Source organism: Larus michahellis, chromosome 10, assembly GCF_964199755.1.
Source record: "Larus michahellis chromosome 10, bLarMic1.1, whole genome shotgun sequence".
Taxonomy (NCBI): Eukaryota; Metazoa; Chordata; class Aves; order Charadriiformes; family Laridae; genus Larus; species Larus michahellis.
In genome coordinates this window covers 24,628,941-24,645,500 of record NC_133905.1, presented here as the reverse complement: position 1 = coordinate 24,645,500, position 16,560 = coordinate 24,628,941, and the positions used below count along the sequence as shown (strand labels likewise).

General features: G+C 45.3%; 1 protein-coding gene across 4 annotated transcripts in view; it reads left to right on the top strand.

The window, feature by feature from the left end:
- Positions 1-16,560, top strand: part of BICD2 (BICD cargo adaptor 2) — a 97,506-nt gene that overhangs the window by 57,343 nt on the left and 23,603 nt on the right. For all 4 annotated transcript variants that reach the window (XM_074602990.1, XM_074602987.1, XM_074602989.1 and 1 more), the window contains exon 3: positions 16,320-16,472. In XM_074602990.1, coding sequence (XP_074459091.1) covers positions 16,320-16,472 — 153 coding nt within the window. The remainder of the gene's footprint in view (positions 1-16,319; positions 16,473-16,560) is intronic.

Genomic DNA, 16,560 nt, shown 5'->3' with positions numbered 1-16,560 from the left:
ATAAGACGCACTGCGTTAGATCAGGCCACTTTGACCACGACTGCCTTACGCGTGCTGGAACGTCATCGCTTGCAGTCATCTCCCCGTGTCCTTGGACACAGCACTATTACAGATGCTTGTATCGGCTTTCTGGGCCTTGCAATTAAAAATACGTGAACCGAGGTGGAAGAGACATTCCCGGGAAGCCCAGGACACGGTCTGTTCACAATAGTTGACTGTTTTAATTGCTAGCAAGCATTTATTTTTCAGAGCCAGTGTTTTCACCATGTTAGGCCGTTGTTTGTTAGACGTGGCCCTATCCGCTCAGAGCAATGGTGGCTGGTAATTCTTCTGTGAATACACCGTAATCTGATTGCTGAAGTTCTTCACGTTTCCTTAACATTATCAGTGAAGGAAGAGTTTTCCTGAAGTTATGATTACAATTCTCTTTCCCACTAGGATTTACAGCTGAGATGCAGAATAGTCCATTGTGTTGCTTTCTCTTTCTCCCTCTTGGATGCTCTGGTAACCCCCACAGGAACATGCACAACACATCTCCCCTGCAGCCAAGGAAGGAAACCCTCTGTGTGCTGCTAAAACCTTTTTTTCTTTTTTTTTTTTTTAAATGGGTTTTTATTATGTTTCAAATGGATACAAACACAATGCTGTACTTCCTTGCCTTTCCTAAAAGCTGTATCAGGAGCCATGTTTAAAGAAGGCGTGGGTTTCGCTATAGCAGAGAATAAGTGGAAGCAACACTTTATTGTGCTCTATATTACAGCCTGCACACTACTGCTGAGTGTGTTCAAGTAGTTTATTACATTTTATTCTAGATTTGAAGTCCTGTGGTTCATGTAGTCTGACCTGTATTTCTGTGTCTAATCAAGATGGCTCTTTCTTCCCTTTTTAAATAAAATGCTTTTTTTGATGAAACAAAATTATATAAAATTCTCAATGTTATCGCCTTAGTATTTCTGGATATATTGCAACAAAGGTCAAAGAAACTTGAAGTAATGTTAGTTACATAGCAAAAATATGCACGTAGAACATACTTGTACACGCTTGTATGGTGTAGAGTAAACCACCTTCCCCATGCTGGTAGTGTCTCCTCTGTCATGCCGCACGTGTAGGTGAACAGCTCAGAGAAGGGAAAGTGCTGGGAGGTTTATTGTCTTTCATAAGAATAATCTTGGAAACGAAAGGAAGAAAAAATTGCTTGATCCCTAGAGGAGTTCTTTCCAAGCAGAAAGGCAGCAGAGGAGGATTTGCAGCTTTTGGAAGCAGAAGCATGAAGAATGGAAAAAAAAAAAAAGAAGTCAGAGATGTGAATGGCATTAAAATGGTGTCAAATGCAGAAAGCGGGGGGAAAAAGGCACGTTTTTCATGGAGAATATGACTTAGGAAGGAAGATGGCTTTAGTGCTAATATTTGGATTAATTGGAGCGAAGGAGGCTGAAGAGCTGTGAAAGTTGATGGTAGAATTGGTTGCTGTGGAGCAACAGAGCTTGGAGTTCTGGCAGTGTAAGGTTTGTGGTTGCGCTGAAGGAAGGTGTAAATACAGGCTTTTCTAGAAAGCTTGCCTCGAGGAGGTACAGAGAGTTGGAGACCCCGTGGAGGCAGAATGAGCTGAGAGAGAAACTCGTCGTGGTCACCAAAGGAATGGGAGCAAGACTGTTGATCCTAGCGAAAGACGCAAGAAGAAAATGGAGGGTTAGGGTAGGATGTTGATAAAGAGCAAGGAGCAAACTCCTTTCGTTTAAGGCACTAAACCAAAAAAAAGTCATGTCTTCATTGCGGAATATGATGAGCTTTGCGAGAAGGCCTCTGTAGCATGGCTTTGTGGGTGGCTTCAGCCTTATGTACCCAAGGAAGCTGCCTGGGTGCTGGGATTACTCCCAGAGGGAGCCGGCGAGGTGTATGTGGGGGCAGGCAGACCAGTTACACGAGTTGCTGGAGAAAAAAAAAATAATACAAGAAAGCAGAATTGTGTAAGAGAGCCGAGCGCTTTGCATAAACTTTTATAAAGCCAAATTGCAGGCTGGTGAGTTGTGGGGAAAAGGATATTTTGGTTTTTAAAAAAAAAAAAAAAAAAAAAAAAGTAAAAAGCAGAGTTTCCCCTGCTCTGGCTGATGAGTGTCAAAGTGTGACCACCTGAGGTGGCTGTGCTGGGGGTGGTGTGGTTGTCCTCTCCGCTGCAGGGTTGGTACGACTCATCCCTCCCTGCCAGTCCCGCACCACGTATGGGGAACGCTGCTGGCGGTGGGGGCATTTGCACGTTGTCTTTTCCGCCCTGAAAGCTTGTAGAAATGGATGTGAATTAGCGCTGAATGAGGGAGCGCGGCAGCAGCGTGACACGGCTTTCAGTGCAATGCTCGGGGATAAAGATGGTTCTCCCGCATTTCTTGTTCAAGGATCCCGTGGCAACCCTTAACTTCTAACGGAAAAGCCGCAGAGCACAAAGGCTTTTTCAGGGCTGATTACCTGTGGATTTTTAGGTCCCTTCTGGGCCCAGGTGTAGTGCTCAAATAATACCCCACAGCAGCGTATAGAAGATATTCCTTGATTCATTGCTGGTTTTTTTTCAGCTGTGCATATGGAAGCACATTTAAATCATGCTAAAATACACTGAGAGTTACCTCTGAAGTGAGCAGTGTGGCTGGAAATCTGCTGATAAACGTGCTCCCAATGTAAAAGTGGCTGTTTCCAGATGGGTAAAGCTCCGTTTCCAAAAGCCAGGCAGTGACGAGCCTCTGCCTCGAGGGTACTGAGCCCATCAGATTTACCGTGCGGGACTGGATTTCTTGTCCTCTAACGTGTTGAAAGAATTAGAAGGGTCACAGTGTGACTAGTATTGTGGGTTTTGGTTTGTTTTTTTTTTAAAAAAAAGGAAAAAAAAACAAAACAACAAAACAACCGTCTCTTGTCCAGTGCAGGAAGTTCAAAGGCGGCGATTAACAGTACGATAGCGGCGCGCCGCTGCGTGCTGGCTCAGCACATTGCGGATGGCTGCAGATGGCAGCTGGTTTCTTCCCACCTTTTTATTTTCATTGAAGTTGATTTTTTTATTTTTTATTTTTTTTTAATACCGACAGAGCGCATTTGTGTTTGTTTTGTTTTGGTTTTTTTGAAGAATGACGACAGATGAATATTTTTACAGAAAGGAAGTACTGCAGAGTGTTTGTATCCATTTGAAACATAACAGAAATCCATCCCAAAGAAGGCGAATTGTCATGGAAATTCAGCTGATGTGCTTTGCGCTTATTCAAGGAGGCATCTGCTCGTGATTTCTCTTTTGTTGTTGTGCACTGATATATTCAGAGGAAAGATGTTAACTACCGTGTTTCTCTTGCTGTGGTGGCAGCTGCCTAGAGACTCAATGGCCAAAAATCAATTAAGAATGAAAATGGGGGCGTTGAAAGTCACTATTTGAACTCTGTGTTTTTTCATTTTTTTAAAGAACTATTCAAATAAATCCGTGTTCTTCTGACAGTATAAAACTCTAAATATGATTCTCAAAGGTTCGGTTATTAGTTAAGATTCCACGAGATGCTGTTTTTGGGGGATGGATTAACCTTGTAGTACGCTTGCGGGGGGGATCTCTTCGTTGTTCCGTTGCAGTTAAATCGCTGGGTGCCTGGCGGTGCTGCAGGAATAGCAGGATGAGTCCCGTCAGGCACGGCTCCTCGCCACCCTCCTGACCACCTTTTGTCTACCCAGGGTTTCCGACTGGCATGAGCAGCAGAGGGAGAAAGTCTCTTCTGTGCATCTGTAATCTTTTAACAGATGTAAAATAAATACGCACGATTGAAAGAGTAGCTGGAAGGGCTCTAACTGGTGAAACAACGGCTTGAAGTTCCTTTGCAAGCTGTTAATTAAAGAGGGTTTGGGGTTTTTTTTTTGTTTTGTTTTGGTTGTTTTTGTGTTTTTTGTGTTTTTTTTCTTTGATGCTGAGTGAAAACTTGCACTTTGCCTGTAGTGTGATTTTTTTAAGACGCCGAAGCAGGCAGATTGCTTTGTGTCAGTGCTTGGCACCGCTTCTGTTAAAGCAGGTGGCCCTTGGCAGTCTGTCCAAGTAACATTTGTTTGGGTCAGATTGGTTGGTTTTGGGTGGGGTTTTTTTTGAAAATAGGGAAGAGCGTGTACTACAGTATGCCTCAAAGCAGTACTGTAATATGCTTGGGGAAAAAAAAATCTTTTTTTTTTTCTAGCTGGTAATTCTGTACTGATGCACTGACTCAGAACTGCACCCTGAGACAGATTTTCAAGGCACATACAGTGTGTTTTGAGAACGTGGCTTGTGACAAACCACCACTCGGGCAGAAGCACAAAGAGCCAGCCAGGGGATGCGCCTGTAGAATCAGAAATAACACATTGCTGTGCTGTTGCTGCTTTTGCAACTGTGTTAAAATTCTTTTTTTTTACCCTATGTTGCGATTTTCAAGTATAGGTTTGGTGTACTTTACTGCAATTCCTCTTTATCCCCCTTTTTTTAGGTGAAGTGGATTTGGGGTGGTAATGTATCGAGTCTCCCTGGCCAGCTCCCCATAAACGCCCACTGGAACATCTGGAGGTGAAGGAGGGGGTCCGGATTTTTTTTAAGTGACGTTGATTAGTATTCTCCCCGTTTTTTTGCTTAGTGAGCGTAGCTACCTCATTAACGCCTGCTACTTTTTTAGCATTTGATTGCCCAAAACGAGGTGTCCGCTAATCTAAAAGTTGAGCGGATGAGAGAAACCGGGGGCAGCTGGCATTTTCCTGAACCAAAGCTCCCTGTCCTCTGTCAGACTGGCCCTGGTCTGAGCTGTTCCTGACATAGCCAGGACTGAAGGGGAAATACCGAATGGAATAACCAGCTACAATGAAATCCAAGCTGCTTCTGCGTCGGGTAGCTTAGGTCTGGAAGCCAGAGAGGTATCCTCGGCTTTTCTTATCTGGGGTATCCCGACCCTCCGTTGCTGCGGAGATTGAAAAGGTGACGCATTTCAACCTGATAAATAACTGGTTCGGATCTGGTTTTTGAGAATAGCTAAGGAAGTTCGTGGTGTTACAGTTGTGTGGCCAATGTGAAAACAGTCAGCAGCTCTAGGAGCAATATTTGTTCGGACAAATGGCTAACTAGCAGTACAGGCACTGGCAACTGCTTCGGAGAGTGGGATGCCACCACTTCCACTGTCGTGGTATTTTGCCTTAGAAATGCAGTATCTAGAATGGAGACTTGCCCTTTTCGTGTCTTAATGGTGGCGTTGTATGTTCCGGTGGTTACTCTAACAGAGCTGTTCGACCTTCACAATTTCTCAGCCATTCGAGCTCAGAGGAACTTAGACAAAAGCTCTTGCGGGAGGAAAAGCTAGCATGGGGTCAATGAACACAGCTTTTTTCACGACAAAGGGACTCTTCTGTTCTGCTGTTGCCAGTTTTGTCTACATGTAGATTTCTTTGTACAGTATAATTTTAGTGTGATCTACCAAAACGGTTCTTAGGAAAATATTCTTTTTTTTTTTATATATAGAAAGAGGGCAGTGCATTACTTTTATTTGGCCAGAGATTGACTTTTTTTTTTCCTTGCTTTATGAAAATATAGGTCAATGGCCTTATAATAGGCACAGCGCATGCACTTGGAGTGCGAATGGTTGTGAACAAAACAGTATCTTGCTAATTACTGGTATAGAACTTCAGTGTACCGTATCCCGCATGCAGAACTCGGCCACTCTCTCCAAAGCGTGTCCTGCAAGGAAGGGGCTGCTGTGGTGTACATAAATTCAGAACAACTGACACAGTGGTGGCTTTGGCTTTTCAAAGCCTCTTGTAGCTGTAAGACAACAGTCAGGAGACAAAAGAAACCTCTGGAAATGGCATTTAGTCATTGTTTGACGAAGATCTAATTTGCTGTGTCCCCACATCTGTTTATTTCTGTAGAATCCAGGCTAGATGTAATGCAGTGTCTGGAGTACCGCTCTGAAAAGGGAAGCAGATTTCATCATTTGCTCATAATACATATGAAGTAGTCGTATTAGGTCATCAGAAGGTTATTAAAGTCTGTTCTGCTAAGTGGTAAACAAGGCTGCTGAAAGAAAATCTGAGCTCCTTGGGTCCTGTTGTAACCTGCGGTTTGTCTGTTTGAAAACAGAGATGCCGGCTGTGATACAGCAGGAGCTGGGGTTATGCCCCTGTGGATCTCCCTCTACTCCATTCTCGCTTTCCATCCCTCCTCGCCTGATCCTCTTCTCTCACCAGAGGTTCTACCTCTAGTTTAATGCAAGTTAACACGTGACAGCTTCATTAAAAAAAAAAGTTTCACTGGAGACACTTGCAGTTCACGCAGTCCGTGTGCAAGTGGGTGTGTTGTGTGTGAAGCGTTACTAGAAAATGTTGCTGGTGAATTGGAAAACGACTTTGAAGTGGGAATGCTGAGTGATCCCGGCTTGGCAGCATGAACCGTGCTAGAGCCTGAGGATGCCGGCGTGAGAGCTGTTCCTGCAGCCGGAGACGAGGACCTGGCTGAAGTTGGCTGTCGAGCGTCAGTGAAGACTGGCAGGGCTACGCCATTAGCAGAGCAGGACTATGCCGTGAGCAGGAGCCCGGGAAAAGGAAGAGCTATGATGCTTTTTATCCAGAATCTCAGTGTAGAGCTTACTGCGTCCGTTGGTTGCGTGGTTTCCTACAGCTGACGAGTGCTGGAGCCCCTCACTGCCCCGGGCAGCAGAGGGAAGGCTGCTGCGTCCAAGGACACGTGGCTGGACCTGGTGGGTGTTGCTGTGAGTTGGACCGGGGTTTGGTGTCACTCCGTGACTTGTGCCATGTAGTCTGGGCCTTTGGAGCTGCTAAGCATCTGCTTCACCTCTGCTGTACTCCAGAAGGAGTACTATGCCTGTAAAGGGAAAAATCTCGATTTTTTTTTTTTATTATTTTTACTTTTTTTTTAATCCAGCCTCCATAAGGCTCCCATATGATATTGTTCAATATTACAGCATTTTCCTTTATTCCATGACGTTTTCTGTTAATAAGTACCACTTTCATAATCTAAATGTAAGCAGAATCTTTCGTATACCTCCGCTAGTTGTAAAGCGGTATAATAGGTATCATTAATGTAGACAGATAACTCCTTCGAGATTTAGTTTGTTAAAATTGCTTGAAGGAGTGATGGAGCTCTAAGCCGGTGGTTTTGGGATGATTGTATCTCGGTAGGATTGGGTGGTGTAAACTAAGCACTTTCCACATCCAGGAGGTGGGGCACCTTGTGAAAATAGGCCACTAATGCTGGGAGTATAAATTCAGCCAAAGCTTTCATCTCGTGCTTTACATATAAATTAGTTATGGCCAAAGTCAGTTGGTAGGAGACCTCTAATCTTTGATAGCCATACTAACTCAACATTTTGTCAATTTTATTTTTACTGTAAATTCTTCTAAGTCTGACCAATTTGTGGCATCTAGTGCTGAAGTACCGCAGACTCGCTCGTGCCGCAGCGTGCTAGGGTTAAACTGCCCGAGAGAGGCTGTCGCCGCTGGAAACGGTTAATGGAAACTTTAACACAGGCCTCTAATATTAGAGTAAGAAATATGAGTAAGAAAATAAATGGGCCTTCAAAAGACCTTGTAACAGAGGAGGGCAGGCTTTAATTAACCAGAGAAACTTGTACTTAAGATGACTGAAAATATGTGGTTTGTGGACATTTCTGATGAAGCAAACTTAACATGGATTTGCAAAGGCACATAATAGAGTGAAACTGCAGTTTTGGACTGCAGGCATGAAGCACGGAGCACAGCGCAGAGTAGATCTTCTCTAATATCATTGAAGGGGGAGATTTTTGGTCATTAATTGTCACTGATTAATAGAAGGATGTTAAAATCAAGAAACAACAAAACAAGTAACAACAACAAAAAAAACCTAGACCAGGGAGAAAAGTGTTTAGAAGTTATCAGCGGGCTGGAAAAAGTGGTTTATAGAAATACTAAAACATTAGACTTGTTTTAGCTTGGTTAGGGACAAGCGAGGCTATTCAGGACATCGACTGCAGTGACGACGAGGAAAGGCGTAATGGGGTTAGACGGGGTTCCCGGGCACTTCCCCCCACGGGGGGCAGCTCCTGGCTGCGGCTGTCCCCAGGTCGTCTGGTGCCTGGGGACATCGGCCGCAGCTGCTCTGGGGGCTGTCCTGGCTTGGCCAGGGCTGGGGCACCCGCGGGCCCTCGGGGCCAGGGCTGGGGCAGCTCACGGGGTGGTTGACCACAGGCAGGGCCACCAGACAGTGAACTGTCACCTCACCGAAGACAGTCCCCGTCCGGACAAGGGCTATGGGATGTATTGTGAGCCGTGTTCCAGCAGCATGGCTGGTCTTGAGATGAGGAGTGTCTTCCTGAAACCAGAGATGTAGGCCAATTTCTAGACAGGGAAGTTGGTCCGTTTTGAGTTTGCTACCAAATTATCGCTGTGGATTGCGCGTGTTTGACCCTCCTAAGACACCTGTGCATTAAAGGAGTCCAGACTATATCCTTCAGTTGGGAAATGAAACCCTGAGAGCTTTCAAGGATCTGAAATCCATTTCAGCAAATTACTGTCTCAAAATTTGCTTTGTGATCTCTTGTTCTGTAACTCCTTAGAGCCACCACAGCTTTTCCAGGCAGAGCAATATCTCACTTGTAGGTTTTATTGCTGTTTTCTGCTAAGAAGTGCAGGTATTGGGGGTGAAAATATATCCGAAATACAAAAAACTATGTTTGATGTCACAGTATACTCTTGTTTAAAAAAAATTAAATGTGAATTAGAGCGAGGAATTGAAATCCATCTTTGGTACTACTTTATTCCGCTGAGAGTGCGCTACAGACAAAAACACAGAAGAGGCAGCAAAGGCTCTTTATGCTTTTTGTGTAAGTCTAGCTGGTTTATTGTTCATTTTGTTTTCCTGGAAGTGTGCTTCGTCTTTCCAGTCCCCTGCTAGTTTGCATCCATAGAGAGAATTACTGTACTTGGAGCTCGGTTTCAGGTACTCCTGAGGTATACCTGAGCTCAGCTGTCCCCCAGGGGACGGCATCCCTGTGCCCTCCCAAAGGTGGGGGAACAATGGGCATGACACTGGATGCAGAGGGCTGTTGTCTCCGTCACCGAGCTCTTTTCCTCCTTCTCCTTTCAGATTGAAGGAGATTTGCTGAAACAACCTTGAGCTTGTTTCGCTACCATCTGAAAATACAAACACAGCGCACAGAAAACCCTTCAAAACCTGCCAGTTGAGGCGGCAGGCGTGCGGCTGGCGCTGGGTGCAGTAGTGAGCGTCGCCTGTCTCTGCGGGCGGGGGGCTGGGAACACTTTGGGTTGCAGGGACCCTTCTTAGGGCTGGGCTTGGCTCCACCAGCCCTTCCGGAGGTCAAAGACGACAGCTACCGCAAAGCTTATTGTGAGGTCTTGGAAGGGTTAAATGTTTTCTTTGTGGCAGTGAAGGACGTGGAACAATGCCAGGCATTTAGATTTGAGATTTGAAAAGCAGCTGGAGTTTAACCTCTCTTAGCAAGCAATTCAGTGCAGGAAGGGGGAGACAGTAGTAATGTTACACAGTGCCATTCATAACGCTGTCGTCGAGTTTGGGTCAAAGTTTTCCATCCGGACTCCCAGGCTTGGCTGGAGCCTTGGTGCAGAGCCCAGGCCCACCCGGTGCTGCAGGAGGACAAGCCGGGGTCTCCTGAGGGGCAGCGTGTCTGGGAAGGCACAGAGCGAGCGGGGTCCCCTGTTCTGCTCCTGGAGCTCAAAAATGGCTCCGTTTTATAGGTGATGAGAAATGTGTGGAAACGAGACCATGAACAGTAACTGACTTATTCCAGTTTTAAAAAGGGTTATTTCGGATGAACTTAAAAAGTTATCCTCTGATCTCGGAGATTTGTCGGTGTCCCCAGCTTCTGATCCCGGGGCTCATTGCAGTCCTCCCAGCTGCTTCTACACCATGGGTCTCTTTGTTTCTGTGAGGGCATTGCACCACTGCTGCTGCCTGTGTGGGCTTGCGCCAGTGCCAGACACCTCGTGTTTAGAGCCCAGTGGGCTGCCGGGGAAAGGCCACCGGTTTGGGTGGGCAGCTAAAGCCTGCGGTCAGGGGGAGGTGAGTTTATCCTTGCCTGAATTATAAGGTTGCAGCTGGAGAGCATCACTGGAGCAGGGCTGGATGCTTACACAAGGAACTGAAACAGGAGTAGGAGAGACTCCCAGCCGTGTGTGCACAGGTGTAAACCCTCCCCATGACAAAGAAAGGGTTTGGAGGATGTGCTTGGGATTTGTTTCTTTAAAGCTTCAGAGCTGTGGGAGCATTATGTACAAACGATGATAAATAGCTAGTGCACCCTTTCTGCAGGGGGGTGAGTGTGCCGCGAGTTGTGCGCATACCGCTTCCTCCCTGTCATCTCTTATTTTTGGTCCCTGCGGGATGTTTGTCATGGAGTTGAACCTGACTGTGCTGGGGAACACTGGGCACGTCTCACCTGAATTAGAGAGCTTCAGATCTTGTCTCCTAGTCCAAAAAATAAAAAGTAAGATTGCAACTTCTGCTAGGAAAGAGAAATCAGGTCAGATTTGCTCAGTGGCTCCAAATGCATAAAATGAGCATACACCTGGCCCAGGTGTAGGAGAAACCTCGAAAGGGGTGAGGTGAGGAGCCTTTTTTAGTGTGTTCTTTTAGTGTGTGTTAGAGAACAACTCCAGGCGCTCCCCCGGCGCTGTGTCCTGGGGGCTGGCGTCATGCTGCTGAGCCGTGCCAGCGGCGCAGAGCTGCCAGAGTGGCGGCTGAGCGTGGGGGTTCAGGTTCCTGGGAGAGCGCCGGGGACGAGCGCTGCACTGGTGGGCTTGGGGCTTCCCTCCTGCTTTTGACTGCAGGCGCTGCTGATGGGGTTTGAGGTTTTTTTTTGTTGTTGTTCTTCTCCCTGCCTCATTCCCAGAGCGAAATCATATTTCGGAGGAACCTGGGAAGGGAGACTTTGACTGGGATATGAGTCAGGTCTCTCTTGGGGTTTTTTTGGCTCAGTAGTTTTTTCTGCATGAAAAGTGATTAAAACTTGACTTTGCTTTTGAAAACACACCGATGAAACACTATTTCTTCTGCTCCTAAGTGACCATAGTGCTCCGTCTCCCTCTTTCCTTCCCTGTTTGTATCTGCCTCTGTCTGCAGTCACACCAAGGCTTAGAAAGCTGAGCAGCTTTTCAGCAGATAGACCGTGTCACGGCATGACTTGCAACAAAAGAATGCAGAAGAGCCCAAACTGCAGTTTAGCATAATATCTACTTTATTTCTCTCCAGTGGGCTTGTGTGAACACGACACCAAAAGTACTTGCTATACAAATAAAGTCTGACTGGTGCAGACAGTGACTTTCTCAGCTGGTTGTGTGGTCTGTCTTTTGCGATGTTTCTTTTGAATGCGTTTGTCTTGTAGAATGCTGCTGAGAGCACACTAGTTTTTCTGTCGCTTATTAGAACCATTTTCTTAGTAATTTCACAAACAATGTTTGGAGAATAGGACACAGGCGCTGGATACAATTAGAAAAACCAAAGGTCTGTATCCACAGGACGGTCCGTTCCTGTTGTGCAGGGCCGGAGCCGTGTGTCTGTGGCTCATGAATGGAACCGAAGTATAAACGCTATGATAGTGACATTTGAGCGACTGGGTGACTGTCGTATGTCACTGAGCATAGGTGAATGCTGAACAAATGTCATAAACACGAGTTTTATGGTTTTACATATATAAAAAACAGCTACAGGTATAGCAGTGCCTGCCTCTCAGCTTTCACCAGACTTGTTTTCCTTTCCCGGCATTCACTGTGTGCGTATTAGGATATAGCCTGACTTTTGTAGAGGAGTTGTATGGGAAGTAAAACTGCTTCTTTTCCCAACTTGAGGTTGCCTGAGCCATGGTACCTACAGGTCTTTTATTTATAAATCTTTCCCCATACAAAGGAGCATCTTACGCTGCAGCAGCGCGTGTGCACACACGATATCGCAGGTGCAGGTGCAGATGAGGAAGCAGAGACAGGCCACCATGGTATTTCTCCTTTGCATAAATAAGTAAATACATGTTTTAATACTATTTTATGGGCAAATTTTTAAAAACAAGAAGCTCGTGTAGCTCCAACATCTGAGGAAGACGAGAGAGAGAAGGGCCTGGTCAGGAGGTGCTGCTGGGCCACGCATGGCTGCTGGGCCACCTGCCACCCCCGGGGCCTTTGTCCGATGCCGGGGGCTGCAGCCAGCCTTGTGACACAGGAGATCTTTGCTGCAGTACTGAATGATTATTTTTGGTTTCTTATGCAATCTTAATTTGGCGCTGTTCTAGGGGTGTTTTCTATCCCAGCCCTTAATTACGCAGTTATGTGATACTTTGCCACAGCACCCCACTCCTCGCATGTGCAAAGGAAACGCAATTAAAATCAGGTGGGCAGCTGGGAATTTCACACACAACTTGCAACTGCTGGTTTTTGTAGCCTAAATGACGTAACTTCTTAGCTGTGTTAATGTCTAGTGATTGACTTGAAATTTTCTTTTTGGGCCTAGAAAAACTTTATGGTCCGTATTTTGAGTAATTGGTGTCACCAGCGGTACCTGCGGTAGGTGGTGTGGCTTTGAGGTCGGCTCTTCTGGAGTGAGAGCTGTGGGTATGAGACATGTTCAGAAAAACACTGGCTGAAGCGCCTGCTTCAAAAAAGTGCTGAGGAAGGCACTAAGTTACGTAAATGTCCAAGGATTAGTCTTCCCAATTTTCATGCTGATATTTAATAAAATCTTGAAGAAATGACGTTTTATTGATTTTTTTGATGGACTTGGTAGTGTTAGGTTAACGGTTGGACTTGATGATCCTTAAGGGTTTTTTCTAACGTAAATGACTGTGATTTTCTCCTCCCCACAGAAACAGAATATTTATGAGTTGCAGTCCTTTCTGACTGCAGTGTGTTTCTTCCAGAGAGTCTGCATCCATTGTTGGATGCATTCCTTCCTATGAAGAACACAAGAGGGAATTATCATATGTAGAAATATTTATTGCATGAAGCATTAAATCTAATCCTAGAATTAGTAATAAATTTGGGCAAGCTAAGTTTTGACTCTGGATGATAACAATGTTGCGTAAAATTAGGTGTGAGCATGTTCACTGCAGCGGGGAACTCGAACTGAGCCGTGAGCTCAGGAGCTGGTGGAATTCAGGGTGACAGAAACTGTGCTAATGACACGCTTCGCTTGCACGACCAGCCTCTCACCGTGTCCAGGTTGTGCAATGCCTAAAAGAAAGGAGGGAATGACTGAGATACCTTGAGATTTTTTTAATTGATTATTTTAATTCTCAGGGTCAAGTTATACGTACCTTTATGTGCTGGGGTGTGCTAGAAAAGTAGGTGCTAAGGAGCAGACTTTTGGCATGGATGGAGGGCAGTAGTTGTGGTTTTGATAGGCAGGCAAGGGTGGATTCAAACTGCTCCTGAGGAAATCCCTGCCATTTCTAGGAGAAACCCCACGCAGAACTCTTTGAGGCAAAGCTGAGAGGATGAAAACGCTGAAGACAAGCTCTCTAGCAGCAGGAGCAGAGTAGTCAATGGCCTTCAGATCAGGTGAAATCACGGCCTTTTCCTGGGCAGGGTGGATGAGAGGCCTCTGCGTAGCAGCAATATTCTCTAGATTGAGAAGTTGAGGGGTTTTGTCAGGCAGATCACAGACATATAGAATGGTTTGGGTTGGAAGGGACCTTAAAGATCACCCAGTGCCACCCCCTGCCCTGGGCAGGGACACCTCCCACCAGCCCAGGTCACTCAAAGCCCTGTCCAACCTGGCCTTGAACACTCAATGGGATTTTATGGCCACAAATTCTCCACACAGTGGTAGTGATGTTTTATAAGTGCTGTATGATTCGCTTTGGGTGGAGACGAGGCCTCTCGAACAGCTGAGAGCCTGGCCAGGCATGCTCTTGTGTTCCAGCTCCCCCTTCTCCCCTGCGCCCGCGGTTGCCCAGGGCAGAGGAGGAAGGACAAAGCCACTGAAGAAGCAAGACCCAGAGAAAGGTTCAAACCCATCTGTAGCTCTGCTAGCTTTTTCTGTGTGCTTGAGGAGCTATAAAACACCACTCATGCAATCTGTGTGTGTCTGTCTTCCAATACATGGCTGCCACCTTCTTGATGGGTAATAGAAGAACCTGATGAAGGAAGGATGCAGTAGCTTCTCTTCCCTGCAGCAAAAGATTCCGCCTTTTGGTCAGTTAGATAGCACGGCACTCGACATAACCTTGCAGCTTGCAAGCATGCACGTTTATTTGACCAGAAAACGCTAAGAGCAAACTGAATGTACAGCTTGTTAAACAGCCAGTAAATCTAGGTTTTATCTTCCTTCCCCAGTCAGGAAACAAGGGAGCTATTTTTAAACCTGGCCTTCCTGTACACACTGAAATAGAATGACTTTTTCTTGTGCTAGACAGAGCATGACAATACTTTCACATTAAATGGGTTCTTACTGTTGCTCTGAATTAAACGGGCAGGATTGGACAGAAACCAAAAAAGCCCAGCTCCAATGATTTATCCAAGCATTGACCTCTGCAAAGAGACAGATTAGATCATCCAGGGAAGAAGAGGAGCAAAGCAACCTGAACGGTGGGGAGAGAAGCTTGCTGGTAGCTTTGTGGGAGGTCTTCCATTGCATTTCACTTACTCGGGAAGGGGGAAAATTACAGATAAGATCTCCGACTTCATATGAAACTCGGTGTGATGCAAGAGCCTTTTGCAGTTCCATCAAACAGTTTGGATTGTCTGACTGGAGGCCGTTTCTGCCAAAGGCAAGAGGTCTTCATTGCAGTTGTTAAGCAGAAGAAGTTAAGATGCGAATTCATGTCAGCCTGTAGCCTCCAGCTGCCTGCGGTGCATCTTCCCCTGTGGCCCTGGGTCTGTTAGAGCCAACGCTTGCTCAGGCGTGGAGTATGGGATGTAGCAACTCTTCATTTGCGTTGTTGCGCTGTAGTGTCTGGTTTCAGCAATTAACATTTATTTTAGCTTCTCAGTGTGCGGGGAAGTAGTAGTGCTCTTCTCTTCATTGCTAAAAATAAGCAGACAAGTTTATATAGTCTAATCTCCACCTGACATGTAAGGGAGCTATTATTTAAATTTATTGGCCTTAACACTTGCAAGTGATGCTGTGTTTGCGTTCAGGACGTGCCAGATTCAAGTCTTGGCATATGCTCCTGCCACAAACATCTCCTTTATCTCTTAGCTTTCTGTAGGTGCCTGCTGATACCTGTTGTGTTCCTGCCGCACGCTCACAAGAGGACTAAGACCGTACTTTATTCATTGCCAACGCTCTTGTTTCTATCCAGGAGCCGAGAACTCTAAGGGACTCTGTATACCAGAGGATGCAGCTTTCTTGGCTAGGCTGATGGATAGATGAAAACAGAAATAAGATACCAGAACCTGCCTAGCCGAATTGTTTAGCTGTCTCTTTCATGAACTCGCGTTTGTTTTGAGCTGATTTAGAACTGTTGGGAAAACCATCCTGTCACTTCACAGGTACAGCTGCTAAAATATCAGGATGCTATTTTTATAGGCAACTACACTGCCTATTTGACTATCTCTGAAGCTATTCCTACTAACGTTTTAGAACATTTTTTTTCCACTTTGTTTTAACTAAGTATTTAAGGATGTGGCTTGAAGGAAAATAATGTTGGGAAAAAAACAGAGCTAAGTACAGTGAGCCATTCACTTAGCTGGATATGTGTTAGCTCAATTTATTTAAGTGTCTATGTATATTCATGAAAGATCTAAAGGTCGTACTACTCCAATATATCGAGTCAACCACAGTTGCTATTTCTTTCTACCAGGGATCTTGGATTTCATTTGAGCCCTAACTCAGTGTCTCCCTCCAAAAGGATTCATTGGAACATAAATCAAAATTACTGCACTGGGCATAAAGAAAAGGTCTGTTGAAAAGCAACAGCAAATACATGTCCGAACAAGAATCTGTCTTTCTCTTGTGAAAAGGCCCTTCTTGTTTAAGTGTTCACAGATCCAGGCATTGACTTCTGATCTGGAAAACTCTTGTCTGTTGCTTTCAGCCGGTGAGACAACATTGGTGTGAATGCTGCTTTCCCTGCTTGCTCATTAACTTCTGAGTCAAAAATCTTACATTTGAGTTAATACGTCTCAGCGTTTGTAAGAGAAGCAAGAAAACAAAATCTAATTATTGTGTAAATGACTTGGTTTTCTGTAATTTCATTCTGTAATTTCATTCGGGAGGAGTTTCTGTTTGAATAGAATCTAATTGATTAGCACACGTAAGGAAAGATTAAATTTTGAAGTTTAATTGCAGCTGACCAAATCACCATGATTTTGGGGTTTGTTTGGTTTTCCAGGTCAATCAGAATGTGGAGATCCAAAGGGCCCGTCTGCGAGATGATATTAAAGAATATAAATTCCGAGAAGCACGTTTGCTGCAAGACTACACTGAGCTCGAAGAGGAAAACATCTGTCTCCAGAAACAAGTGTCCGTCCTGAAGCAAAATCAGGCAAGCTTTTAAAAATAGTAACCATTGCTTTGGCAGCACCAGTTAATTCCTGTGTTGTGGCGTTGTTCTGTCTCGTTTGAACATCTAA